The following is a 27875-nucleotide window of genomic DNA, read 5'->3' on the forward strand; positions in this document are numbered from 1 at the left end:
ATGAGGGCCTGCTTTTTGGTTCATAGAAGGTGCCTTATCTTGTAAAAGGTTAAAAGGGGCAATGGATCTCTCTCTCTCTCTCTCTCTCTCTCTCTCTCTCTCTCTCTCTCTCTCGTCTCTTTAATATGAGCATTTAATATCCCATTTATAAGGGTAAAGATTTCATAACCTAATCATATCCTAAGTACCCCACCTCCCAAAGCCATCACTTTGAAGGTTAGGATTTCTACATATGTATTTGGGGAAGGAGGCACAAACATTCAGCCTATGCAGGATGGATCAAGCTGATAGTATTGATACCCATTGGTTCATCTTTTTTTTTTTTAAATTTAGAGACAGGGTCTTACTAAGCTGCTCCGGCCTCAGTAAGTTGCTGAGGCTGGCTTTGAACTTGTGGTCCCCCTGCCTCAGCCTTTGAACTTGTGGTCCCCCTGCCTTTCTGGGATTATAGGCGTGTGTCACTGCACCCGGCTCCATTTGTCCATATTAATATTACTAAAATGCATTATCTGTCTCCTGCCCTCAGTCTATTGATTAAAAAAAAAGAATTTTATTTCTGGGTTGTGCCTGTTTCACAAAGTGAAAAAAAGCCTATGGTTTTGTTTAAAGTGTGTATTCTCAACATCTCCAGATGTTTAACTTTAGTGCATCTGGCAGCCTTTGTCAGAGAGTTTGGTTTAGGGCAAAATGGAATTTGTGTTTCTGTTGTGTTTTGTTTATTTTTTTGTTACTACTTGTGGTGCTGGGCAAGCACTCTATCACTGAGCCCTACTTTTAACCTTTCTTTTTGTGTTTTATCATTGTTATGATTTGAGGGAAGTAATGGTGTCCTAAATGTCCTTACCAAGCCTTCTGAGACTGGGTAAGATCATCAAGACCTGTGCTAGGCAGAGGTGATACTGATATTGACAGGATGGATCTATTTGTTACAGTTTGGGCATATTAGGCAGGGCATGTAGTAGGGACTCCATTAATGTTTGCTGACTATTGAATGGACCTAAGTAGATCTGTCCAAGATTAGGGTTTCATTGCAATTTTGGTATGAATTTTATTTGGACTCTATGGTCATTTTTCCACCACCCCTTTAATTTGTTGCCAACATTTCAAAATAGTGAGATTTCACATAAAAATCATGTTTCTGGCTTCTGTTAAAAAAGCAGAAGATCTGGCAACATTAGGCTTGCATTCCTTCATGGCAGCTAGTCAGCTGAAGCTGAGCAGGGACTACATTAGACACAGTCCACTGCTGCCTCTGTTGCTCCCTGCTTCTACTGGGCATTTGAGTTTTTGACCCTTATGCAATGGTTTCAGGAAGTGGTTTTCTAAATCTCAAGTTATTACTTTTTTAAAAAAAATCTTTGTTTATTAATTTATTTTTGTGTGGTGCTGAGGATCAAACCCAGTGCCTCACATGTGCGAGGCAAGGGCTCTACCACTGAGCTATGGCTCCAGCCTGCATTATTACTTTTAATGACTTTTCTGATTATATTGCTACTTAACATACCATATGATCACTTACCTAATTCGAAAATAAGCTCTATGATGGCAGCAATTGTGTGTCTTCTATTTCTAGATATTCTCTGTGGTGCTGGTATATTGCCTTGCACACCATAAGGAAGGCAGTACATACTTAAACCTCTCTACTCTGATTTGGCAAGGTGATTGAGGAAGACCAATAATGCTAGAATATTCAAGACATTGTCGTGAAATTCCAAAGTATCTTGATGCATTGGCTTGGAAAACATACTCTGTAGTGTCTTGGAGAAATGATCCAAGTTTATTAACATTATTCTTGCCTCTTGTTTTTATTAATCAGTTCTATCATATAATTTTAGGGTTAATATCCCTTGGCTATGTTATTGGCATTGTGAAGTTAATGGCATTTGGAATATTAAGTATTTTCTTGACTATTTATTACATGGATTCTTTGAAATTAAGTCTTACAAGTATTTTCTCACAGGTAGGTAAGTACAGAAAAATAAGTGAAAAGAGTTGAGGTCTAGAATTATCATTGTCAGGAAGGATATGAAAAATAGTTTTTTTTTTTCTTAAAGTACTGTTTGATGATTCAATTCAAGGACAAAATGAAATCAATTGATAATATTAGAATAGGAAAAAACTATATTGTGTTTGGAGTTAGGGCTTAATTTAAGAGTTCATTGAGTCAATTACTATTAATTTTTTTTTAAAGTTGTCTCATTTTGAGAAAACAAACCATGTTTTCTTTAGTCCTACACTAGCCAATGGTATAATGATTGGAATACCTAGTTGACCATTATACATGTTGATTTCATGCCATAAATATTCCTTGACCCATATTGTGCGTTTATTTTTATAATAGGTGAGAAATTCATCCACTCTTCTCTTTAGTTCCTTGATCACAAGAATTTTTGGAGTTAAAAGGGGAAAGGACGAACTTTCCAAAACAAATAGGTAAGTAAGCTTCATCTAATGCTAACTTTTCTTTTTACACAAAATTGTCCTGGCCAAAAATAATTGTCGAAATTTTGCTTACTTTTACAGATTCATCTGTAGCATAAAACTATAAAAATGGTATAATGAATTAACCTGTGCTGCCAAATTCTAAATCCTTGGGCAAAAATATCAACTGATTACAAAGTTGACCTTTCAAATCAACAAATATAAAGCAAGGAAGCCAGGGCTGAAATATAGACTTGTTTCTCACTGCAGTAACTATTCTTTTTTCTTTGTGTCTTCTTCAAGTATTCCTGAAATGTCCTACATTCTTTTTTCCTGATGTGTTATCGAGTATTTACTATCTGTGCAGTATCTTTAATCATATAGGCGAAAGTTTAAAAGATTGTGAAACTCTTATCAGAACACCTTCCAGACTACCTGTGCATTCATTACTCTCCTAAACGAAGGGAGAAAGTTGGAGATGTTGACTGTGTGAAATAAATAATGCATTTACTTTTTGGTCTTTAATTTACTCTGTTTTTTTCAGTAAGGCTTTTTAATGTCTGGAAGGAAATCTATGGAACCATTTTGGTTATTATTATTATTTAATATAATGCACAAGTTCTGTTTGTTCTTAAAGAGAAGCTTTGGATAGTTCTTCAGCATTTGAGGATTTAATAGTAGTGTAGTTGGCTTGCAGCTGTTAACACTAGATGTCACTGTCGCTGCATGTTTAATTACTCCCTTAAACTTTTAGAATCCAATTTGACATACAAGTCATTGTCTTAAGGACCTAAACATGAATTCAAGCCCAGCTTCTCTCTTCCCTAAACAAGTTACTATGCTTTTGCTTCAAATTTAGATTTTAAACTGGTATTTATTAAAATATGTCTTCTTTTGATGAAATTAAGTTTTAAGAACTAAAAGATATGATGAAATAATTTTTTGATATGCTTGTGGTAATTCTAGTGAAACCTGCTGTGGTGGTTCTGAAAATTGCTGCTTATCAGCCTGTAAAATTCACCAAATATTTCAAAGAAAGGTAACTGGCTCTAAGTTTGAATCCCCTGAGTAAATGCAGGAATACTAAGAGATTTTTTTTCTCCCCTGAGTTGTATTTTTAAAATAAATATTACTACTTTGGTAGCATGATTATAATTTTTACTTTATAGCCTGTTATTTTTTTTAAATATTTTTAGTTGTAGATGGACACAATACCTTTATTTATTTATTTTTAGGTGGTGCTGAGGATTGAACTCAGTGTCTTACGCATGGTAGGCAACTGCTCTACCACCAAGCCATGACACCAGCCCCTTTAGCTCATTCTTAAAGTAATTTTTCCTGTCATTAACTGAAAATTACTAGTATTTGTTTCTTTTTAACTTTGTCTAATTTGTTAATAATTCTACAGTGTGCTTAAGTTTAAAATAGTTGTATCTTTTTATGAGACCATGATGATGTTTAGTAGTATGAATAAAATATGATATTAAGTAACAATTAAAGTTAATGTTAAAATTGCTCTTCTTGAATGTGTATATAAATTTTACTGTGCACCAGAGAAAAATGATCATTAATTTCATTTAGGTTGCAACTGAAAGAGGATAGAAGAATAAAAGGGCGATGAGATCACACAGTTTTACCCTTTTAGCTAAAGTCACACTGATGGAAATTCATTTCTTTTGAATAGAGAAGATTACAAAATTAATAACTTTCCTAGAAGAAGAGAAATGGAATATTTGTATAATTATTTTGACTAATGGTGGAAAGTGAAATGAAGGAATTAGGAAGTTGATATTTTACTTAAGTGTGGTGAACATTTTTTAGTAAGAGCCTGTATTTCAATAATCAGAAGACTGGCATGTGTCATCTTTTATACAGGCTTCTCTTTTGTATTTAACTCTTGAATTATCAGTTTCTTGGCAGGTCTTCTTAGAAGTTCTGCAAAACATTTAGTTTGTTAAATTTGCAATTGTTTGTGATTATTCTACTTTTGTAGTTTATTTAATTTTGTCACTTTTTGTTGAAATATTTATATACCCATTTTCGACATATTAATTCCCCGAAGGATAGGACCGTTTCCATCTATTCTTTGTATATATAAAGGGCACTTTAAGAATGCTACTTACAATGTCTTGTTGGGTGATTACTCAGTCATCAAATAACTAACCTCAGCTGATGACACCTCACAGCCAGTTAAATTTGCTTTCACAACCACAGGTTGTTCTGCATGCAGTCTTGCAAATGTGTGCTCTTGGTCAGAAAGGAACTGAACATAAAAAGAACATCTGCTTTTTTTCCATCTAGTGTGAAAAGAATGTCTACCTTGGAGTAAATAAACTTGGTTTCTAGGCATTTTGCTGCCACTGGAGATGACCTTAGTAGAGTCCCTTATTCACTCCATACTTCAGTTTCTCAATCTATATGACAGGAGTAGTAAGATCTAGATTTTATCTTCATGGGGTTATTAAGAGTCTACAACAAACTATTACAACTTTATTATTAATTTTTTTAAAATTGAAGTCCTAAACAATTAGAGATATGGTTTGCTGTTTCTGTCCGTTGCCTTGCTGTTAGACTGTGCCTTTTGAGGACAGCACCAGGGTCAGAATCCTGTGTATCTGGTACCTTGTATACTGTCTGGTGTGTAGGAAGCATATAGAAATACTTGCTTAGTAGAAAAAGTAAATTTTATTACTGGGGAGGGGGGGATAAAAAGTTTGTTTTCTACTCCTGCCTTTGTTCTCATAAAGCCACAATAACCAACGAGGTTATCCTCTCTGTTCCTTGAGTTTCTTCTTGCTCAAATAAGAGGTTGGGCCAAGCCTGAGGTGTCTTCCCTCTAAAATATGAAGCTGAGACTTTATATAATGTTACTAGAATTGCATGTTTGATAAAGTGCCAATGCCTTAGACAGTACCTGACACATAGTAGGGACCAGAAGTTTTCATTTAATATGTGGAGAAAGGACCAGGGGTCTGCCTCTCTGTATGAGTGTGTGGAATGCACTTAAGATTGAGCTTTTGAGCCCATTGGTCTGATCTAGATGTGTTCTTTGAATTATGAATAGTGAGAAAATACAAGTTTTACAGTCATGTTATTACACTGTAATTTTCTAACACTCCTTTCCTTTCTGTTTGTTGTCATTTAACTGACTTAGTCTGACAGAATGAATAATGGATTCCATGTAAAATCAGAACATGCATAGCCCTGTTTTCTGGGGAAGGTGCTGTGCTTTCTGCTTTTCTATAGTAGCTGCCATCTGTATGTGAATGGACCGTCCTTGATAGCTGCTCATTCTTTATAGGGTAGCAGCTAAACCAATTGCATCTTTAACTCTGGGTCCCTTGTGTGTCTTAACCTTCAACTATGTTAGTTGCAGCTAAGTGGCAAGTGCCAATATATAGTAGTCTGAGAAGCTTTATTTTTGACTTTGTGGAGTGTCTGCTTTGCCAAAACTTCATACAGGTGCTCAGTGTGCAGAGTTAAATAGTATTGCTTTTACATTTTCCTTTTGCTTAAACTCAACCTGTGAGCCAATAAGAACTTAATGATGAATAAGTACTTACCTTGAATTCAGTTTAAACATGAGGGCTCCAAAACTTGGGCTTTTGAGCTTACAGTTCAGCTGGGGAGAAATAAACTGTTACTTGTGAATCAGATGAAAATAGAAGATATCACTAATCACCTGTGCATTGTGATTTGGGTAATGAATGCCTTGGACATCTGTAAATGGAAAAAATAGAGTGATGTATTTTTGAGGAAATAGTATTTCTTATAAGGCTTTGGGGATGAGTAGATTTAAGGTCATGAAATAGACTGAAAAAGAGAAATGAATAAATAATTTTGTTTACTTGTTAAGTGCAATTTCTATTCTGTATTATTAAGGAGCTCATATTCAAATTAAGAGCTTAGTACAGTTTACTATAATTTAAGAAGAAAATGGGTTTGTAAAAGCATCACTAGATCCAAATAAAATAATTTCCAATGACTGTATTGGGAGATGTTAGATTTATTTTATTTTCTTGGACATAAATGACAGAATTATTAGAATTATTTTTCTTAGTGGCATAGGTCTAGAGGAACCCTTCAAGGGGCATCTAACTCAGCTCAACTTCTTGCTTATCGGCAGATTTTGAAGCCATTTCCAGACTGACTGGCTTCTTTCCTGTTCTTCGTGTTTTCTAGGAAAAGAGATTCCACAAGTTTCTGTGGTTACCCACTCCATTGTTTAGGAAAGAATTGGTTTTTCAAAACTAAAATTGAGAGCTTTAGGGCAATTGAGTTTTTTATATTTTAGAGAATGTAATTATTAGAATTCAGAATAGCTTATTTGCTTTGAACCACATAGAAGCTTGTAGTAAACACTTACCTATTTGGCCAAACTGAAAATTGGAACTTTCTTTCACTGGGTCTGGGATAATATTAACATCCTCAGACCCAAAGAATTTCTCATTTTCCCCATTGAATAACGTTCATTATGTTTTCAATCTGCTGGGTACTAGCATGCAGAGATGAATCAGAAATATTCTGTGCCTAAGGGGAACTGACAGCCCAGTGAAAAATATGGCAGCTATCTGTTGCATTGGATTCTGTTCAACTTACCTTGAGGGAAGGGAGAAGTTTTGTAAGGCAGATGGCATGTCTTTTAGTGTCTTTTGCCTATTCCATGGTTGGCTTGTGCCAGGCCATTTTTATGTGTCTAATTTAACTTTCACGAGATCCTTGCAAGGTGAACAATATCATCATCACCTTACAGTGGCGTAAAACCACAGGGAGTGAATTTTAGTTATTTGCCTGTTGTCGTATAGCCAGAAAGTGGCAGGACTGGAACACAAATTATTTTCATGTACAGGGCACTTATTTATCAATACATAGAGCCTGTCATGAGTAGTATATTACTTTTTTGGTGTATGTCTTTAGATTTTACATTGCCCTAACTGTGGGAGACAAGCCACTTCATTCGTTCATTCAAAGTCTGAATGTGGACCAATAATCACACATTTTTAATATGGTATGTTGATTTCAGTGGGGGTGGGGCGCAGGGGAGAAGTTTGCTTGAGTTGACTCTAAGACCCTTTCTGTGGGTGTTGGAAGACAATATGAATTATGTAGTTTTTTTCGTTCGTGGATTTTATGTTTTTGGTGGGGAAGTTATTAGAGCAGTTTATTGCAAGTAAGACAAAGGCAAGAGAAAATACAGTATACCCTATAGAGGGGCAGGCAGGTAGGCTATGGATGAGAATGCCCATAAGTATTCTTTTTTTGAGTGAGCCTCACTGTTTTCATGTATATAAGAGATGAGGCAAGAGTAGGCCTTAAAGTTTCTAACATTATGCTGTTAAACCAGAAAGGTAAAAATCATACATTTCTGGTTGGCAAGTAGGGAATGAATTAAATTAGCCCAGGAGGTTATCAGTTTTACTAATAAGAAATTTACCTTTTTCATAGTTAACTCTGTAAAACTCAATTGTTTGGTGCTATCGAGAGGGGATTTGGGGTTTACAAAAATTCTTGGCTGTGGTTCAATTTCTTTTAGACTTAATTTTTTACAGAATCTTTGGTTACATTTTTCACATCTTTAATTAAAATGACATAAATGATAACAATTATTATTTGTCTTTATTTTCTAAAGGACCTAAAAAGTCACCCAATCCCATTTTCATTTAACAGATAAGAAAATTAAGGTGCAGAAAATTAAGTGATTTGCTCAAGATCACAAAGCTAGCATTAATATAATTTAATGGTTATTTTTAGCTTATAGCATGACTAGAACATTTGAAAAAAATATTTAGAAACGAAGTTTCTATTAGCAACAATAATATTCATTTGAATTTAAATGATTCTAATGTGGAATATGAGGTTCATTCTCCCAAAGAGGCACTTTACTTGTCAGAGGATTTTAAATAATAATGATTTAAAGTTAAGAGCCCCATGATTTGATATAGTCTGGAGGTGTCATTCATGCATTTACCACAAATCTTTGTAGAACATTCAATCTGTTGCTTTAGCCAGGGTAGATAAATGAGTATTTTTGGAGACTGAGAAGTACAGTACAAGTCTTGTGTAACCTTGTTGAGATGGTCTAGTCAGAATTAAGTCTGTACTGACATTTTTGTTTACTGGAGAGTTTCATGTTTCAACGTTTTGTTCATTCATAGGTTCATGGATTATAGGTAGGAAGACCACAAATGAAATTTGTAACCAAAAAGAAGTTCTTGAAAAGAAATATGTTCATGAACTTAAAGTGGGAATTACTCATTGTATGCTTAAATATTGACTCTTGCATGGACCAAGTAATCTTTGTTCCTTAGGACTGCTTCAGGCCATTGCCCTCTCTAATAACTGAGGCATTGTTGCTCTCGTTTGAGCTTGTTCTATGGAATCTTGGCAATGCATGCATCCTCTTTCTGCATGTAAAAGCATGAGTAAATATTTTTTCTTAGCTTTGATATTTTTGTAGCTTACATTTTATATGAGCCAGACTAATATAATGTAATACCAGGATTACATAATTTAAGATGTCAGGGTTGCTTCCAGGGCTATGCAATAAAGTATTCATTTATCAGGAAGTTTACAAGCTGTATTTGTTGCTCATTCACTACCTGTAGAGAAACACCACAGAGCTGTTTTCCAAATGAGAAAATGGAGTCAAAGAACTTAAGGCCAGAGGGAATGGTTTCCTTAGAACTTAAGATAACATTTATAATTTGTTCAGAATTCAGTCCTAGTAACTATTGATTTTAGTAACATATAGTTTTGAAATTCCAGAAATTTCCAACTATTGTTGTTACACACAAAACTATTTTTGATAAAAATATGATCAATAAATTTTTTTATGTGTGTCTAATTTAACCTTCACGAGATCCTTGCAAGGTGAGTAATATCATCATCACCTCACAATGGAGTAAAACGACAGGGAGTGAATTTTAGTTATTTGCCTGCTGTCATATAGCTGGAAAGTGGCAGGACTGGAACACAAATTATTTTCATGTACAAAGCATTTATTCACCAGTACACAGAGCCTGTCATGAGCAGTATATTACTTTTTTGGTGTTTGTCTTTACCGTTATTAGAAGAAGATACTTTCCATTTTCCTAAAGTCATGACATGGGGAAAGTAGCACCGCCAGTCTGGATGATGAACTGGTCAGCAGGCTGAGGACCTAATCTGTCAGACTGTGGTATGTGTACTTATGTGTTTGCTTGTAAGTGGGGAAGGAGGGGAGGCAAGTAGTGAAGGGGGAATAGAGTAGTAAACACCTTTGAAATATAATAGACTTTAGGATTCACTAGAAGTACTGAGTTCTGTACCTTGGGCTAGATGTCCTAGTAAAAAATTAAGTAGCTATAGGTGGACACAATATCTTTATTTTATATTTGTGTGGTTAAAAAAAATAAGTAGCATACTCTTGTCATTGTCATTTTTCATCCCTCAAATAATAGCTCCATTTTTTAATATTTAAATGTAAGTTTGAAATAGTTCAGACTTAATAGTAGTTAGAATGCTTTTGGATACAACTAATAAAAAACCCAAATCAGAATTTAAACAGGGAAAAGTTATTACATATGTAACCAGGATGTTTTAAGGGGGATTTATTTCTTTCAGGTTGTAGCATGTGTTTTCTCTGTGTTTCTACTGTGCCATCCTAGACGTGAAGGCATGGACCCAGGGGGCTTTCTGGATGGTTACAAGATGGCTGCTATTATGTAGATGTTGGAGCCATCCTCCAGATGTTAGAGTTGAAACACAATATTTAGAAGCCTTGTGTTTCTTATTTCTTTTTGAAAACAATGACACTTTCTCCTGTGTGTGTTTCTATGTCCCCACCTCCACATCCTACAGATTTTTATTCACATATTATTGACCAAAGTTAATTTTTAACATGTCCCAACTTAACCCGGGTGGGGGAAATAGATCTGCCATAATTAGCTTAGACAAATCAGGGTTCTTCAATTGGGCCTGGAATATATGTTAGCTCTTCCTGAAGCACATGACTAGTCTGAGAATGGTAAATTCTAAAAGTCAAGTTCCATTAAAAGGAAGGACAAGGTCGGGGAAAGAGTGTGAATTAAGCAATGTGTGTTACTACATTGATGTCTGATGTTCAAGGTCATCTCAAAAGCATTGAAAATGTTTTAATTAGGAACAGTGATTTAAATATAGGAAGATAATAAATATATTTTAGCCTAATACGAAAATTTATTTTCTTTACATATTTCCTACATGTAGTTGTAAAGAAATATGAAATAGTACAAGGGTCTAGATATACGGTTCTGTATAATTCATTCTTTTTAATTTTTTTTATTCTTTTTATATGACAGTAGAGTGTATTTTAACAGTATACATACATGGTGTATAGCTTATTCTAATTAGGATCCCATTCTTGTGGTTGTACCTGATGTGGAATTATACTGGTCATGTATTCGCATATGAACATAGGAAAGTTATGTTCAGTTCATTGTACTGTCTTTCTTATTCTCCTCTCCACTCCCTTCTCTTCATTCTCCTTTATCTAATCCAATTGAACTTCTATTCTTCTCCTCTCCACTTTCCTTCACTGTGTGTTAGCATCCACGTATTAGAGATAACATTCAACCATTGGTTTTTTGGGGGACTGGCTTATTTCCCTTAGCATGACATTCTTCAGTTCCAACCATTTACCAGCCAATGCCATAATTTCACTCTTCTTTATGGCTTACTAGCATTCCATTTTGTATATATATACCACATTTTCTTTATCCATTCATCTGTGGAAAGGTACCTAGGTTGGTTCCATAGCTTAGCTATTTTGAATTGAGCGGATATAAACACTGATGTGGCTATAATTCATTCTTGTAAATAGCTTGCATTTAAAAAATTTTCATGTAATTCCTTAGTCCATTTCATGTTGCTATAACAGAACACGTGATGCTAGGTAGTGCATAAAGAAAAGAGATTTATTTGGCTCATGATTCTGGTGGTGGAAGGTGGTCCAAACAGCATGGTGCTAGTATTCTGGAAAAGTTCCCTCCCCCACACCCATGGCTATCACAACATGGTCAGGAAGTAGAAAGGAAACCAATGGACTGCGTAGAAGGGCCAATTGCATGGTGTGGCTTTGCTTTCCAATAGCCCAGTTTATCAAGAACTAATTCAGTCCCATGAGGTTTGACCTATTCCAAGACATCATGAATCCATTCATGAGGGTATAAGTAACCCTGTAACCTAGTTACCTTTCATGAGGCCCTACCCCTTAAAAGTTTGACTATTCCAACATCATTTTATTGGATACCAATCTTCCAGCATATGTCCTTTTGAGGGATAAACCATATCCAAAACCATAGCACCCAGGAACAAAGTATATGTATGTCTTCACACATGAACCAAGTTTTGTAAACATTAAAATAGAGATTCTGAATCCAAGCTTGAAAATGCTCTTTGACATTATGAATTATCTTCCTGGTTCACAGCTAATCTCTAATAAGCTAACAGTGTTAACATGTTTGTTACCACAAACTCTGGTTTACTTTTGGAATTTGACCCATATATTGGTTTTCTTATCATAAGGCCAAATAGTGTGAAGTCAAATGATCTTTCTAAATTTATGGGAATTGGCATTTAATTATTTTTGTTTCTGTGTCAAAAATCCCTGTTCTATTTCAATTGAATGTGGTATTTTGATGTGACTTTTTTGGCCTCTGAACTCAAATTAGGCCAATTGTTCTGAATAATCTCTTTTTCTTTTTCTGCCAAGTTTCTTTCTTTTCTGTCCTCTGAACTCTAACTGCTTTGTTCTCTACAAACTGCCTCTATAGAATTGGAACATGAGGCTGTCTGGGTCAGGGCAAACCAGCTGGGCTTGACAGAAGTTAGGGTTAGATTAGCTTCATTTGACAAGGATCAGTACGTCTGATCCAGTTGCTAAATCTTGGAAGACTAGAATTTTCCATTCTATAAGCACAATTCCATGACATCTTGCCTTTCTTTTGCTCTTAAGACATCTTCATCTTAGTTGTATCTATTTCTACAACCTCTCAAATCTGAATAATCGTCTTAGATCCATCTAATGGTCAGCTACATACCCCTGTCCCGTAGTTCACTTGATCCCCTCTGTCACCCCTTTAATCAAAGCTTTCCTATGCCTGTGGTTTCATTTCTGTGTAACTGGTGTCCAGGTTAGGCATTCTGACATTTTTTTTCTTCATCATTCATTCAGCAAGTATACGAGGTAGGTTCAAGCACTGAGGGGATGAGGGGATGACACACATTTATAAAATAGGATGCAAATCTCTGAAGAACAATGGAAGAGGAGAGGCAAGACTTGGACTCAACTGTAAAGTTAACTATAAAGCAAGGTGGGAAGCTGAAGGTAACTGTGGACTTTGCTCTCCCTCATGGGAAGAGCCTCACTCCCGCTGCACTGTGCAGACGTGGCTGTAGCAGAGCTCTTGCTAATGTCTTTTAAACACACTTTCTCCCTGTGTCTCTTCCAGTTCTTCCATTAATGTGGGAAAATCTTCCCTCACCTTTTGTTTATATTGCTGCTAGAAAATATGGTCAATGCAGAGCAATATTGGTGCTCTGCCTCCCCTACCTGCATTTGGAAATGGAATTATGTGTATTAAAAATACTGTGCCACTGACTTCTAAGGGTCACAAGTGCCTAGTTTCCCCCAGAAACCCAGCACAGGTCATCTCCAACTCCTTAATGCTTTAATTGAGAACTTTCCCTGAAGCTTCTATATTTCAGAGAAAAGAAGTTCTTTTAGTGGTGTTCTCCTTGTTTGCTTTCCAATATTTCAATGAACTAGTTTTCAATTATTTATCATTATAAAAGTATATTGTTCCAGTGGTGAAGTAAATAACTTCTGTGGGCTACCTGCAATGCCACCATTTATAATATCATGTATTTCATTTGCCATATGACTATAAGTTGTGGCCTTCCACCAAGGAACATACTGTCCCTAAATACTTGATTGTGTATATCCTTCCTGTTTTCAGCCCTGGCTGCATTTAAAATTGTGCCCTCATGCATTGCCAAACTGGTTGGCTTGTCCATGAAAATTGAATCCCGTGGAATCCCTGGCATTTTCTGTGGACGTTTCTTCCTGCTCCCATTAAATAGAATTTTTAATGGTTTTTTAGGGCCTTCTGTATAATAACCCTCTTTTCTTTCTTTCTTTCTTCCTTTCTTTTTTTTTTTTTGGTAGTCCTAAGGACTACACCTGGGCTTCATGCCTGCTAGGCAAGTGCTCTACCACTTAGCTGTATCCCCAGCCTTCTTTATTTTTTATTTTGAGATAAGGTCTTGTTAAGTTGCCAAGGCTGGGATCCTCCTGCCTCAGCCTTCCAAGTAGCTGGGATTACAGTCATGTATAGTGACACCTGGAGTAATGTCACTCTTCATAGAATTATTTTAAAAAATCACAATAGCAGAAGGAATCATGTTTCTCAATTTACCTTAGTCTGGAATGACTTTGAGCACCTAGCCTGATATCTATCAATAAATATGTATTAACTATCAACTGTATACAGGGCTTAGTACTAGGTGACACCAAAAAAGATCTAAGAACAGCCTATTCTCACGGAACATATAGTGTGCTTACAATGAAATAAACTAAAACACAATCAAGGAACAGGTCAGTCTTATTGTGAAGTGACAGCAATGATAAAGAAGAAGAGAGAGGAATCAAATATTATACCATTGTTCTGGTATAATCCAAGAGGCGAGCATCTGAGGATTCTTCCCGTTTTTCTCTATGGTATATGTGATATAGCTCATGTGGTAGGAAGTGCTTAGAGGTAGGCCAGCTCTTTAAGGAGATTTCTCAGAGGGACTCCCTGATTTCTAGTGTGTATTGTTTATAATCAGAGGTACTCTGTAATTGGCAATATCTTATTCTCTATGGGGAACAATAAATGATATGTCAGAGTATTTTCTCTTCTCCTTGTTCTGTATTTTTTTATCCGTTTACTTAGAAAAATCTTGAATCTTCAGAGACCTGGGTGCATTTGTGAATTAAAAGAAAACACTGGTACATTTTCAGTAGGTCTTTGGACTCCCAAATCTTTTCCTACACTCTTTCTTTTCCAACAGTCAGCCTTGTTTTTTGGTCCTTCAGGTACTTCCTGGTTTCAGTGCCATGGCTGAGTTTTCTTTCCTTATAGTCAAAAGGTTTGCTTTCCAACTAGCATCTCTCCTCTTTGTGGCCAGTGTGTCAATTTGACATGGGGTAGTTAAGTATGGGCAGAACCTTGGTGGGGGGAAGATGACGCTGTGGTTTCCAGGACTTCACTCCTACTCTTCTGTTTCACTCTTCTTCTCTCTTTGGATGTTGAAAGTAATATGTGCTTATTAAGAAAAATATGAAAAAGTTACACAGTTTTATTGTCTTCACCTAGGCTATTGCATTGCAGTTGTCATTTTGCTGTGTTTTCTGGACCTTTTTTTTAATTCATGAGTATTTAGTTTTTATAAAATGTATTTGTAGTTATTCTACACACACCCTTCTTTTTTCACTGGTAGGAATCACTTTTCATTTTTGTTTGATAATTTATAATCCTCCTAGTTAAAAAAAAATTAACAGACTGGTGTGTATCTTTGTTTATAAAGTGTTTTAATGTGTAAGCCTCTTTCTGCAAGTAGAGTCTCCTGTGTGTGATTTCTAGGTCACAGGACACGACTTGTTGTTGCATTCTATACTGTTAGGTTTTACATATTGTCATATTTCTTTTCTTTCTTCCTTTTTTTTCAGAGTTCTTTATTTTATAATTTATTTATTTTTTATGTGGTGCCGAGGATCGAACCCAAGGCCTCACTTGTGCTAGGCAAGGGCTCTGCCACTGAGCCACACCCCAACCCACAAGTTGTCATATTTCTTTTTTTTTTCTTAAGAGAGAGTGAGAGAGAGAGAGGGAGGGGTGAGAGAGACAGAATTTTTAAAAAAATTTTTAGTTTTTGGTGGACACAACATCTTTGTATGTGGTGCTGAGGATCGAACCCGAGCTGCACGCATGCCAGGCGAGCACGCTACCTCTTGAGCCACATCGCCAGCCCGTCATATTTCTTAATAAATTAATTTTCTTGAAAAAACAGGTTCCATTTCACTTCCAGTCACACGTTTCACTTTCCATTTCACATAGTATAAAGTTTATTGCTCTAATTGCCCTTTTTTCTTTTTAAAAGAGTTATTTTTATTTTAATCAACAATCTTGAGCATTTTATCTGATTTTTCCCCACTATAGATAGTGATGCAAGGAATATTCTCTCATGAATTTTATCTTTGTTCTTTTTTTAAAAAAAATTGTTTTTTTTAGTTTGTAGTTAGATACAATACCGTTATTTTATTTATTTATCTTTATGTGTTGCTAAGGATCGAACCTAGGACCTCGCACATGTTAGGTGAGCACTCTACCACTGAGCCATAACCCCAGCCCCTGTCCATGTTTTTATGATTATTGAAAGGGAGATTGCTGGACTGAAGAATATAAACATTCCATGAAACTAATAGCCAAGTTTCTTTTAACTGATACCAATTAACACATTTACCAGCATGTGCAATCTTCCTAGTACTAAGAGTAAGCATTTTTAAAAAATATTTATTTTTTAGTTTTAGGTGGACACAATATTTTTGTTTCACATTTATGTGGTACTGAGGATGGAACCAGTGCCTCATGCATGCTAGGAGAGCACTCTACCATTGAGCCATAACCCTAGTCCCAGAAAGAAGTATTTTTTTTAATGCAAATTTCAGGGAATGTGAGAAGGAAAAGACCTTGGTGATTCAATTTACATTGCTTTTATTACTAGGGAGGCTGAACATTTGCTCAAGTTATTTGTTGGTTAATTGCATTTTCTTCAGCTTTGCTTTCAAGGCCCTTTTCACCTTATCTCGCATTATTCAAACTTACAAATATTTATTAAAGCCTGCCAACTACCTTCTCCCATTCCAAACATATACCCACACACTAATCAAGCTAATCTCTCTATTGTTCCTTTGAATGTTAAGCTTTTACTTTGAGTGCTTTTGTTCATGGTTTTTCTGCTCCTAAATGCCTGCCTCTCCCTTCTTAAGCTATGCTGATTTCCATCCTTGGGTTCAGCCCAATGGTCTTCCTAAAACTGGTTTTCTGGAGAGCAGACTCTGGGGCTGCAGCTCTGTAGTAGTCCATACTGCCTTCTTCAGGCTCTGCCCTAGGAGCAGGCAAAGAAGATGAATGTAGAAATAGGCATGTCTACATTTGATTTCTGGTGTAAGTGACTTAGTCCCCTGAGCCTCCATTTCTTTGTCTCAGCATCCTTATAAAATGTGAATGACAATAGAGTCTGCCTCTGGAATTGTGAGGAGCAAATGTGATAAAGCTAAGAGGGCCTAAGGCTGGTGTAGAGGGCCTAAGGCTGGTGCTTAGTATATAGGAAACTCTCCTTTAGTGCCCATTGTTTTAATTGTCATCTCAGCATTTGTTGTTTTTTTTTTGTTCCATAGGACTCTCCTGTACCACCCCAGAGGCTGTGTACTGTCTCTTTCTTGTAAATTAGTTATGTACTCTCAAGTGAACACAAGGTTCTAAAGGGGAGGGATTGCATTTTAAGTCTTTGCATGTCCTAATGCACTATGCTGCCTGAGTATAGTTGGGTAGCTTTGGTAGTGGTGGAAATTAGAGGAAGGCAGTGATGAGGACCTCATTTTCAGCTTTTCATAAGACCTTTACTAGGAGAACTTTCTCCTAGGGCCTTTTAAAAAATGTTAGCTTTTGTTGCTTATTCAGCCAACGGAGTTACTCAGTAGAAAATGTTTAAGAGATCCAGATTATACCACCAGATTTCACTTTTCCATATAGTGTTTCAAAGTGTTGTATTCATTAGTATTTGTGAGAGGGCTGGGGATGTGGCTCAAGTGGTAGCGCGCTCGCCTGGCATGTGTGTGGCCCAGGTTCGATCCTCAGCACAACATATCAACAAAGATGTTGTGTCTGCCGAGAACTAAAAAATAAGTATTAAAAAAAATTCTCTCTCTCTCCTCTCTCACTCTCTCTTTAAAAAAAAAATTTTGTGAGAAACCTATGGTTAATGTAAAGGGGGTCCGGCGGATCATCGGAGGGAGAGACCACACAAGAGACTTACTCCATGCAATTGACAAAAGGGGATTTATTAGGGATCCATTCCAGCGCGCTGGGGCTCTGTGCTCACTCAAGGAGGGAGAGCAGCCCAGAGCCCAGAGCAAAGGTCAAACAGAGCTTAAGTACACTTTTTGGAGAGGGCGGTGGGCTTTGCATACATCAGAACAAATCATCATGAGGCGCAGGGAAATTGAACAACAACTCTGAGACGTGATTGGCAAATCCATTGGCGGGAACAGCTCGGGCAGGGGTGATTGGTCATTCCTAAGCGGGGTACACATTCAAACTGATTGGTTCGGGCCCTGTGACAAACTGCATAGGGCCCTAGGCTAAATGGCTAGTAGGGTGTTGTCTCAACTAACTCAGGAAGCTGGGTGTAACCGAGGAACTCAATAATACCTAATCTTTTACATTTTAATTCAAGCCTTCCAGCTTAGAAACTTTACCCTTTCAGTTAATACCACAAGAAGCCATAAACTAAACCAGATTCTTTCCCCTTTTAACTTTCACATGCCCTGGATTAACAGCAATGTTACTCCCTCATTTACACCTGGTATTACCTAGCATTCTCAAAAAGTTGAAACAATGATTCATGTTTAGTCACTGTGTAACTGGCTATTTTCATTTATTTAAAATAAAAATAACAAAAAATATCCCGGGTAAAGATCTCCTCATATTTTAACTAGTGACAGATGCTCTGATCAGTATTTCTACTTAAGTCAGGCATTTTTTACATACACCTCAAGCCTTGCATTTAAGCTTTATGCCTTTCCAAGCATAACAGTTAACCAATAAACCAAAATATCAGCCTGGTCTGGCTTAGCTCAGTGGTCTTTTGATTTCTTCCAGTCTGTTTGATGTGGAGGCTTATTGAGATTTATCTACTGAGCTGTTCATAGTTTGTAGGGCTGGGAGCATTGACTATATTATATAAGATTCCATTAGTGACAGAAGAGTGTGGACAGTCTCTGCAGTGTAGATAGTCTAGCCAGTTGTACTGGTCATGATTTTGTTGAAATTTTTAAGACTGTTGTCGAGCTTTTTATTAAATACTCAATGGTTTTTCTTATTTCCCAGTTTATACTCCAAGCCTCAAAGCAGATGTGCTTTGATTGGTTCAATTTAGTAGAAAGTTTCTTAACTTTCAGTATGCAGATTTAAAAACTTTTCCAGTTATTTGGACTAGTTATCATCAAGGGAAGTAAAAATAGAAATATATAGTAATCAATCATAAATATTGCTAGATGGGGAGGTAAACATCATTCCATTATATTGTTCAAGGTGGAAACAGCATTGGCGTATCCAACTTTATAACAAAGCCTGCAGAGGGCTTTTTTATACTTATCTTATGTATTCCTAATAGGAATGTTCAATATGGAAAGTATTATTGTCCTCATTCTAGATGACACACTTGGAGTTTAGATGATTAATTTGCTACATGCCTCATACCTAGTGTGAAGCAGAGCTGGTGTTTGAATTCAAATGTGACTCCTAACCCAGTTAATTTTCTATTACATCAAAGTTTTTTTTGTTCAATAATATATAGTATTTCTAAAAGTAACAAGAGTTTTGCCAAGCAGTTTTCCAGTGGTTTAATCATGTCCTCTTTCCTGAGAAGTTGAGTAGAATTACTCATGTATACCCTGCAGGAGATAAAAAAAAGTGTCATATTAGAGGAATAATGAAACTTATCCATTTTTTCTCCTTTAGTTGCTTCATGTACAGAATTGGGAAACTACCTGTAGGGCTTTTGTTTGATTGAGTAAGTTAGGAGTTGGCATGAGCAAATGCATGTTAGCATTCATTTGCTCATGTAGGTTTATTGACGTACTCCTGTGTACAAACAATGTGCTAAGCATTAAAAGGCACATAAGTGGAAAATCTTTGCTCTTAAGCATCTCAGAATCCAGCAGAGTAGATATGTTCCAAACTACATGACCATAGTACGGTATAGAGATGGCAAGAAGAAATTTAAAAGCTTGAAATGGAGATAAATGGTATCTCTCAGACAGGCTTCCTATAAGAGTCAGGGTCTGAGCTTGAAAGATGAGTAGAGATTAGCTAGATGAAGAAAAACTGTGTGGAGAAAGGGAGCCAGGAGAACAGTTGTGGCATAGATGGGTTGGTGTGAATGTGTATCTTCAACCCAGGCTTTCTTGAGCACTTTAATGTGATACTCATTAAAATATTGAGTCATGGAATTCTTCTTGTGGGATATTTTGCAAAGAACTGTGTTTTAAAGAACCCATTTTGGAAAACTGGATGGACCAAGTGGTGAGAAAAGAAAGTTGTGCTTTGGGGAAAATTGAGGCAGGCAAGGAGGATGGAGAGGGATATTGATTACAAGAGAGAGTATAATAGTAGATTTGATAGGACTTGATGGAAAATGAGGGGACCAGGGAAGAGGAAAGATAGTGGAGTTTTGGCTTGGATAGTTTTTGGGACCATTTGTAAAGGTGAAGATTTAGAAAGAACAGATTGTTGAGGGAAGATTTCAAGTTCACTTTTGCAACTATGTTTTGAGATGCTGAGGCATGTGGAGTGGGTCATATCCATTTGGCAGTTAGATATGTGAGTGGAGTCTGGGCTAGATGAAGGAGTCATCTGTGTGGAGATGATATATCGTACCAGGAGTGAATGAGATCACCAGTGGGGTGAGGATAGATGCCAGGAGACATCAGTAAGTAAGTGATGTGTGCAGGAAGAGGATCTGTCAGCTCACAAGCATTTCAATAATCTAAAATTGTTTGGGATATGCTTTTCTGTTTCAAGATCCATCAGCTGTGTTTTATTATGTTACAGAGTGCCTGAATCCACCCATGAAGGAAGTCTATTCTGTGGATTTGCCCTCTCAAGATTCAGGGTAGTCATGGAGGAGGTGCTTCACCCACACCCTAAGCTCACCAAGGAGCACAGTGTGATTCCCACCCAGCCCTTCTGAATTCAGTGGGAAAGGTGGAGCCATCTTGCATTGTTAAGTTTTTTGAGTGTTGGGTTCCTTAAATGTAACTGGAGAAATAATGAAAGAGAAGTAAGTATTCCACTGGATTAAATGAATTCAATGGATTTTAATTTTCTCGATAAACTGTTATTAAGAAATTGTTTTGGAGATTTACTCCCTGAGTAGGATTAGCTAACCTACATTTTTCATTTGGATAAGTAGTTCTTTAATTAGAAAGCAAGATTGGAGTAATAGTTTCTCCTTGCTTTAAATAGTGTAGAGAAGATATGTGAAACTGCCAAATGAAGGTTTTCCTCCTCACAGTGGTGTGAAGCAGGGAAAACAAGAGGAAGTTATAATGTTAGGGGAAAGGGTTCTCTTCATCCAGTGTACCTGCTTTTATCTTCAATTCTGGAAGTCTCGATGGAAGGGTTTTTTACCCCCTTATTCTTGTCATGCTAAGAGTTGCATATTTTCTGGCAAAACGTTCATTACTGGCTAGGAGTGCACAAGAAATCCTTTGCCAGAGAATTAAGCAAGCAGAAGTGTGTCAAAACAAATATTCTAGTTTGAAAATATAGTCCTGCAGGAGGGGCGGGGATGTGTGGGTAGTGGAGGAGGCCAGGGCATGTTCTAAGATTGAGCATTTATTTCATAAGAATTCTGTGTTCTGAAGGACTGTTGTTTGTAGGAACTCTGGAGGAATCAGGATTGTGCTGCATTAAATGTACTGATGAGCACGGATAGTTTTTCTGGGATTTGGGGTTTGCTCTTGTGTTTAGTGTGCAGCTCATATGATGACAGCCTTTACTATGAGCGAAACATTTTGATAACAAATAGCCTTTTAAATTTAATTCAAGAGGCATTTAACAAAACTTTTGTTTACATGGAAAAACTCTGAGGCTTGAGAATATTAAACACACATAAACAAACATGCACATAAACACCAGTCCACTTCATAAGCATTTATTTGGCTAGGAAATGCCAAATTTATGTAACTCCAATCTTAAAAGTATTTGTTGAATGATTCTAAAAAGCAAAACCTTGTTTTTCCTTCTAACTTTTCCTTCTACCTTTTCCTTGTTACTTTAAAAAAATCATCATATAAATGAATAAGAGCATAGACTGGGTAAATAGAAGTTTTGTATACTTCCTTGCTATATAGTTGCTCAAAACAACTACTAGAGAAGTCACTTTTCAAATTGGAGAAACATTTTTTTAAGTTAGCTGACATTTTATTATTTTTTTTTTGTCAGTACCCACTGGGATGGGTGTGGGCGCTAACCATGTTAAGTAAGTTTCAAGATAAAAGTTATTGCTTGCAGAAATGAACTTGAGTTCTTCTACAGGATTTCCTGACTGTATATTTACCTGCAGCTGACATTATTTTCTGAGAGAATTTTTAAAATAAAATATACTGCCTTGTAATATTGCAATAAGTGATCACACATGATAGAATGTATAGATAAAAATAAGCCCTCAAAATAATATTAATAAAATACAGACCCTTGATTCTTTTCTCCTTTTGGCAGATTTTAGGTCTGTTGCCATAAGCAGTTCAAGGAACACATGCTTGCATCCAGAGCACTGGGAGGAAGTCTGCCTGCACTTTGATTCCCTGATTTGATACACATTAGTTACTGGAAGAAAGATGAATTAATGTAAATTTCTTTAGTTTTAGTAACTCAGAAGAGTAAAAAATTGTTGAGGGCTTGAAAAGATCATGGTGCACCATTGGAATTTGACTTTAGTAAATGTAACATTTGTTTTCTAAAGAATTATAACAGCATACTTAAATTCCAGAACAGTAAGCAAAATAGCTTAAGTTCACTGACTTGAAAAAACATTCTTTTATACTGCACGGTTCTAAAATAAATACTTAAAAGAAACAGAGAACAAGTCATTCTATCTTGGATTTCATTTTCCTTCAGATAGAACAGCTAGAACAAACATTCTTGCTAGTTAACATTGCCTGTGTTTTTATGAAGTTAATAACTGACCTGTCAATCACGCCCTATATAAATACGGTAGTTTAATGCTTTCTGCTTTAGAAGCACTTTTATTTCCAAGAGCTGCCAGCCAAGATTTCCAAAGGACTCCATGGGCTGTTTGCTTTTATCTGTTTTGAGGGCTGGTCTCTTTATACCTGTTGGTTTGCTCTTTATGATACCTTTGTGTAATCAGGTATGGGGAGAGCAGATGTGCAGAATAAACACATCTTAAGGAAACCAAAGCTCAAGAAAAATCATGTAATTATGAACCAACAGCTCTAGAAAAGAGAGAGAGAATATTTTCTTAAATCAACTTAGTTGCTATTATGAGAAGAGAACAGATGTCATGATATTCACCCCAGAGAAGCCTCAGCTTTTCTTTTAAATCTCAGCTTCTAATGGATGGAGGTTGTGTGTGTCCCTTACCCCTTAAATTTGTAACTTGCCGAGATGTTGCAGCTCTTCTCAGTTGTCTTTTACCTTTGACCTTTTTTCATTTCCCTAGGAAATGTTTACCACATGTCTCTATCCAAATAATCATTGCTCAGTGGGAATCATTACCTTTGCATTTTGAACTGGAAATGCCTTTTAATGTTTAAGGGAGGTTTCAAAACAGGAGAGCTTTGGATTAGTTGTTTTAAGATTTTGATTTTTGACTTCCCCAGCACTTGAGGGTATTGAATGCTTGATTCAATTTTTTTTAATCCTTCAGAATGTCATACATATTAGTCAGTGAATGAAAGAATGATGGAAATAAAGAGAAACCAGAGTTCTTGGTTCCAGAATAACCTATTCACCTTTCAATTAATTGTAGCCCTAACAATTCCTATGCATTATATTCACATATTACTTTTCTTTAGGAATCTGAATGTTTGGACATGTTAATTTGATTATTTTAGTTTGATTAAAACAGTTTCCCTTACTTTTTTTTTTAAACTAGGAATTTTATCATCACTTAACTGAGCTTTAGGAGGAAACGAGATTTCCAGGCATTCAGAGCTCCACTACTTTGGGAGGTTCTCTTTATGCATTTTCTGTTGATTTCGCTGACATTTTTTGGTCAGCACTTTTATCCTTTTGTAATACTGGCATCAATTTTAGATTTCCTGTGGAAGTAAAAAGCAGGTTTTTTATTAATCAGTTTTCTCCTTTCTTGCTCAGAAAACTTTCAAACTCTAGTCTTTTAACAGTTATTGCATTTTATTTTGTTTCTAGTTCATATTTTTTAAATACTGGTATCTCTAGGATAACAAAGTATAAAATGCAGCCCCAAATACCCTTGGTTCAGCAGCTTTCCTCAGATAATCACTTGCCAGAGTCAAAGTATTTGGTGAATGTAGAGGTATGTTAAAGCCAGGTTTTAAACTCTTGTTTCCTCTGCAAAGCCTTTGGGGTCAAAGGTGGGAAAGCTCTGAGGTTGCCTGGAGCCAGTGCACAGGAGCACAGTCTTAGTTGTGGTGCCTGCATTGAGGCAGAAGGGTATATAAAACTCTAAAGGGTATAAAACTGCCAAAATTATGGTTTAGCATCTTTGGGCCTTTGGTTGCAGAGCCCTTTGTCAGAAATGGTTGTTGTAGGACAGTCAGAGATCAGGCCAGAGAAGCAAATTAGGAGTAAACTAGGGCAGGCCATGCTACAGACAACAGGAAAGAAACTGCCTCTACAATGCACCCAGGGATGCTCCTGAAGTCGCATGGGTCCACTTAGTTGGCAGATTAGCTGAGAGTCCCCTCCAGTGTTTTCCTTTTGCATTCATCCAAGGTTCAAACCTATAATTAAATTTTCTGAACAAAGACCCTATTAACCCACACCATCCAGACTGATGACTAACAGCTTTTCCTTCCAGGTACATAAAGAAACCTGTAATGCTTAAAGGAAAATAAAGACCCTAGTCAGGTTTGTGGGGGAGGGTGAAGTGATGGAGTAGATGTAGGAGGATTAGATTTGCCTTTCAGAAGTCATTTTTTAGTGCTGTTTAAAATGGATCTTTCAGTAGTTATAGCTCTTATTCAGATATGTATGATTTACTGCATGATCTAAAACTTAGTCACAGTGATATGACTTTATTTAAATATCTATGAAAATATGTTGGTTTTTCAACTTTTAACACATTAAAAAAAATTTGCTCTACTTCTTTTGTGTGGACAGTGTAGACTTACATGAAACTGTTTAGGGGGAAGACCCAAACACAGTTCATTGTGATACTTCTGGGCCACATCATCAAGTGTCTTACCAGTAATTGGAAATAATTCATTAGTTTGGAGTTTGAGGTCTCCACAGTCTGGCCTGCTCTACACCAGAGCCTTTTGCTGTAGCCTTCTCCACCTTCCATGGCTGCCTTACACATCTCTGCCTTAGCAGTGTGTCAGTCTCTTCCTTCTCCACACATTCTCTTCTTCCTCCTTCAGCCTCGCATGGCCCAGGGAGAGGTGATTCCCATCTGTCCTTCAAGACTGAAGGGCACCTAGAACAGTGTAGGGCTCTTCTCTGCTTTTCTCAGTCTGCAAACATTCTGGTGAGTCCCACTCCTTGTGAAACCAGCCTTGCTGAGCGTCCCTCTTTGGGCTCTCCCCAATTGATTTGGCCTCCAGAGCAACAATCTACCACTTCTCTGGCTCTTAGAATGCCAGCCTTTCAATCTGGTTTGCATTTTTTTTTGTTTTTCCATTCATTTCTGTCTTATTTTTTAAACTTGATTTAAAGTTCCTTAAGGCCTAGAATTATGTCTTTCTTATATGTGTGACTATGCTTCAGAGCACTTAGCATAGTACATAATACTGGCTTGTCAATTGGTTGATGGATTGGTGCGTGTCTCAGTCCCAAGGCTTGATGTATTTGCTGTCTGTAAAGATAGTGAGCTATTTTCAGAACCACGGGTACCTTTGTACCAGGTTTATTTTTTGGCTTTGAGCTTGGTAGTGGAGATGTTAGGCCCCAGTTCTGCCCAGAAAATCTGTTTTCCAAATTTTTGCATGAACAGAATGGTGTTACAGTCACATCCTGGAGCAGTTTCACCTGGGCACTGCCAACTCTTACTTATGCTGACTGGCTGACCTGTGTTGAGTGTTCCTCAGATCTTATTTCAGCTTTCTGGGTTATTTTTATTTTTAATTAAAGGAAAGCTTATTTCTAAGACTTTCTTGGATCAAAGGCAAGTGAATATTCATTAAATGTTTACTTTCTTGACTTTAATTTACTTCAGCAGGTGATAACTTAGGTAGGATTAGGCCATGACAGTGATATGACAGGGTCCTTGTTCATGGTAGTTATTGACTTTTCCAGTATTAACCTTTTATATATAGCACGAAGCCAGCATTCTGGTGTCCAAACCATATAAGGAACTGGCTTTCTTTTAATTTTGTGTTTTGAGTTTGAGGAAGATAAACAGTATGCCAAGTTGGGACTTTCGAGACTTCAGTGCTTAACTCATTTGATCTGAAAATTACTGGTAAAATTATGACTTTTGCCAACTGTAAAACCAAGTCTAAGTAGTGAATGGCCTGGTATGACTAACACAACATGCTTTAGGCCTCTGAAAGCTTAGACCAGACTCTGAGAAGAGGTTTTCATAGGCAGAAGACAATACTTCACATTCACATAGCATCTTTTCACACTGCTGTATTTATTCATTCAGTAAGTATTTTTTGAGCACTGGCTAGGAGCGAGGCATTGTCCTGGGTTCCTGGGATATAATGATGAGCAATCACCAAATATTCTACTTCTTTGCTATTATTTTGACGTTAATTTCTAGTCTGCTTCCTCTTACTAGAATGTCATCAGCTCCATGGGGAGGAGTTCTTTGTCTTATTCCCTGTCGTATCTCAAGCACCAAGGGCCGGGTCTGACAGAGCAGAAGCTCAGTATTTGTCAAATGTGTGAATGAAGGTCTTCAAGGAAGGATTTAAGTGTTGCCATGAGAGCATGTGGGAATGTATGTTAGAGCACATGGGAATGGTCTGGGGCATCAAGGAAAACACCCAGAGAAAGAAGTAGATAATGGCAGAGAGGAAGGCCATGAAATGTTTGCCTGGGAGAGAGTGAAGGTGGGGGTGACCGCTTCTGTGTAAAAGCCTGGGGATGAGGTGTGCACAATGCAAGGAGGGACAGCCCGAGGTGAACAGAGGACCTTGTTAGCCAGCTGAGAGCAAAGAAAGTATTTCAAAGCACAGGTATAACAGGATTAGCTTTGTTTAGTATAATAATTTTGACGGCTGCATGGATGATACACTGTAGCTGGATGAGAAGTAAAAGTTGAAGACTGGGGACATCCATTTGTTTACTTGGATGGTTTTGTTTGTTAGAACAGTATTGAGTAAGATACCCAGATTTTGAAATTTTGTGCATCAGTATTTTTTTTTTTTAATTTTGAAGATCAATCTTTTTTCTTTTTGCTTCTCAGACTTAATACTTTCAATTGTCATAACTTCAGTTTCATTGATCTTTCTTCCTCCTATTCAAATATGTCTTTGAATCCCTGTAATGTATTTTTCATTTTGGTTACTATAACTTAGTTAATATTTCCATTTTGTTAGTGTATCATTTTCTTGTCTTTGCTCATATCTTCCTTTAATTCTTGGAGCATCTTTTTATTTTTTGAGCCACATTCCCAGTCCTTTTAAGATTTTTTAAAATATATTTATTTTCATTAGGTATATATGACAGCAGAATGCATTTTGATTGTATAGAATGCATTGTACACAATTGCAGCACAACTTTCAGTTTTTTGATTGTACATGATATATTATCACATCATATATATGTTTTATATATATATATATTCACATCATATATATACATATATATATATATATATGATGTATTGTCACATGTACCTAGGATAATAAAGTCCATCCCATTCTACCATCTTTCCCACCCCCATATTTCCTTCCCACCCTCCCTTCCCTTCTCTTTACCCAAAGTTTCTCCATTTTTTACATACCCCCATATGGATCAGCATCCACTTATCAGAGAGTAGATTTAGCCTTTGATTTTTTGAGGATTGGCTTAATTCGCTTAGCAGGATAAACTGATTCTTTGAGCATCTTTTTAAATTTTTTTTTGTAGTTGTAGATGGATAGAATGCCTTTATTTATTTTTATGTGGTGCTTAGGATCGAAGCCAGTGCATCACACATGCTAGGCAAGTAGTCTGCCTGTGAGCTACAGTTCCAGCCCTTCTTTGAGTATCTTTAAGTCAGTGGTTTTAAGGTTTTTCTAGCAAACCCACCATCTATATGGTCTTTCTCAGGGAAAGTTTCTGTTGTGATGATGTTGTTTTCCTTTGAATGGGCCACACTCTCCTGTTTCTTGGGATTTTTCTTTTTTTAAATCTGGACATTTAAATCTAATAATGTAGCTCTAGAAATCAGATTCTATCTCTTCTCCAGAATGTGTTGATTTTTTTTTATTGTTGCTGTGCTGGAGATTA

At 36.6% G+C, this 27875-nt stretch overlaps 1 protein-coding gene across 1 annotated transcript in view; it reads left to right on the top strand.

Annotated features, from left to right (window-relative positions):
* Positions 1–2331: 2331 nt before the first annotated feature.
* Positions 2332–27875, top strand: part of LOC144372679 (tRNA (32-2'-O)-methyltransferase regulator THADA-like) — a 71307-nt gene continuing 45763 nt past the window's right edge. The window contains exons 1-2 of the mRNA XM_078035980.1: positions 2332–2433; positions 20319–20547. Of these exons, the coding sequence (XP_077892106.1) occupies positions 20537–20547 (11 nt within the window). The 5' untranslated portion in view covers positions 2332–2433; positions 20319–20536. The remainder of the gene's footprint in view (positions 2434–20318; positions 20548–27875) is intronic.

This window comes from Ictidomys tridecemlineatus, unplaced genomic scaffold (genome assembly GCF_052094955.1).
Source record: "Ictidomys tridecemlineatus isolate mIctTri1 unplaced genomic scaffold, mIctTri1.hap1 Scaffold_145, whole genome shotgun sequence".
NCBI lineage: Eukaryota > Metazoa > Chordata > Mammalia > Rodentia > Sciuridae > Ictidomys > Ictidomys tridecemlineatus.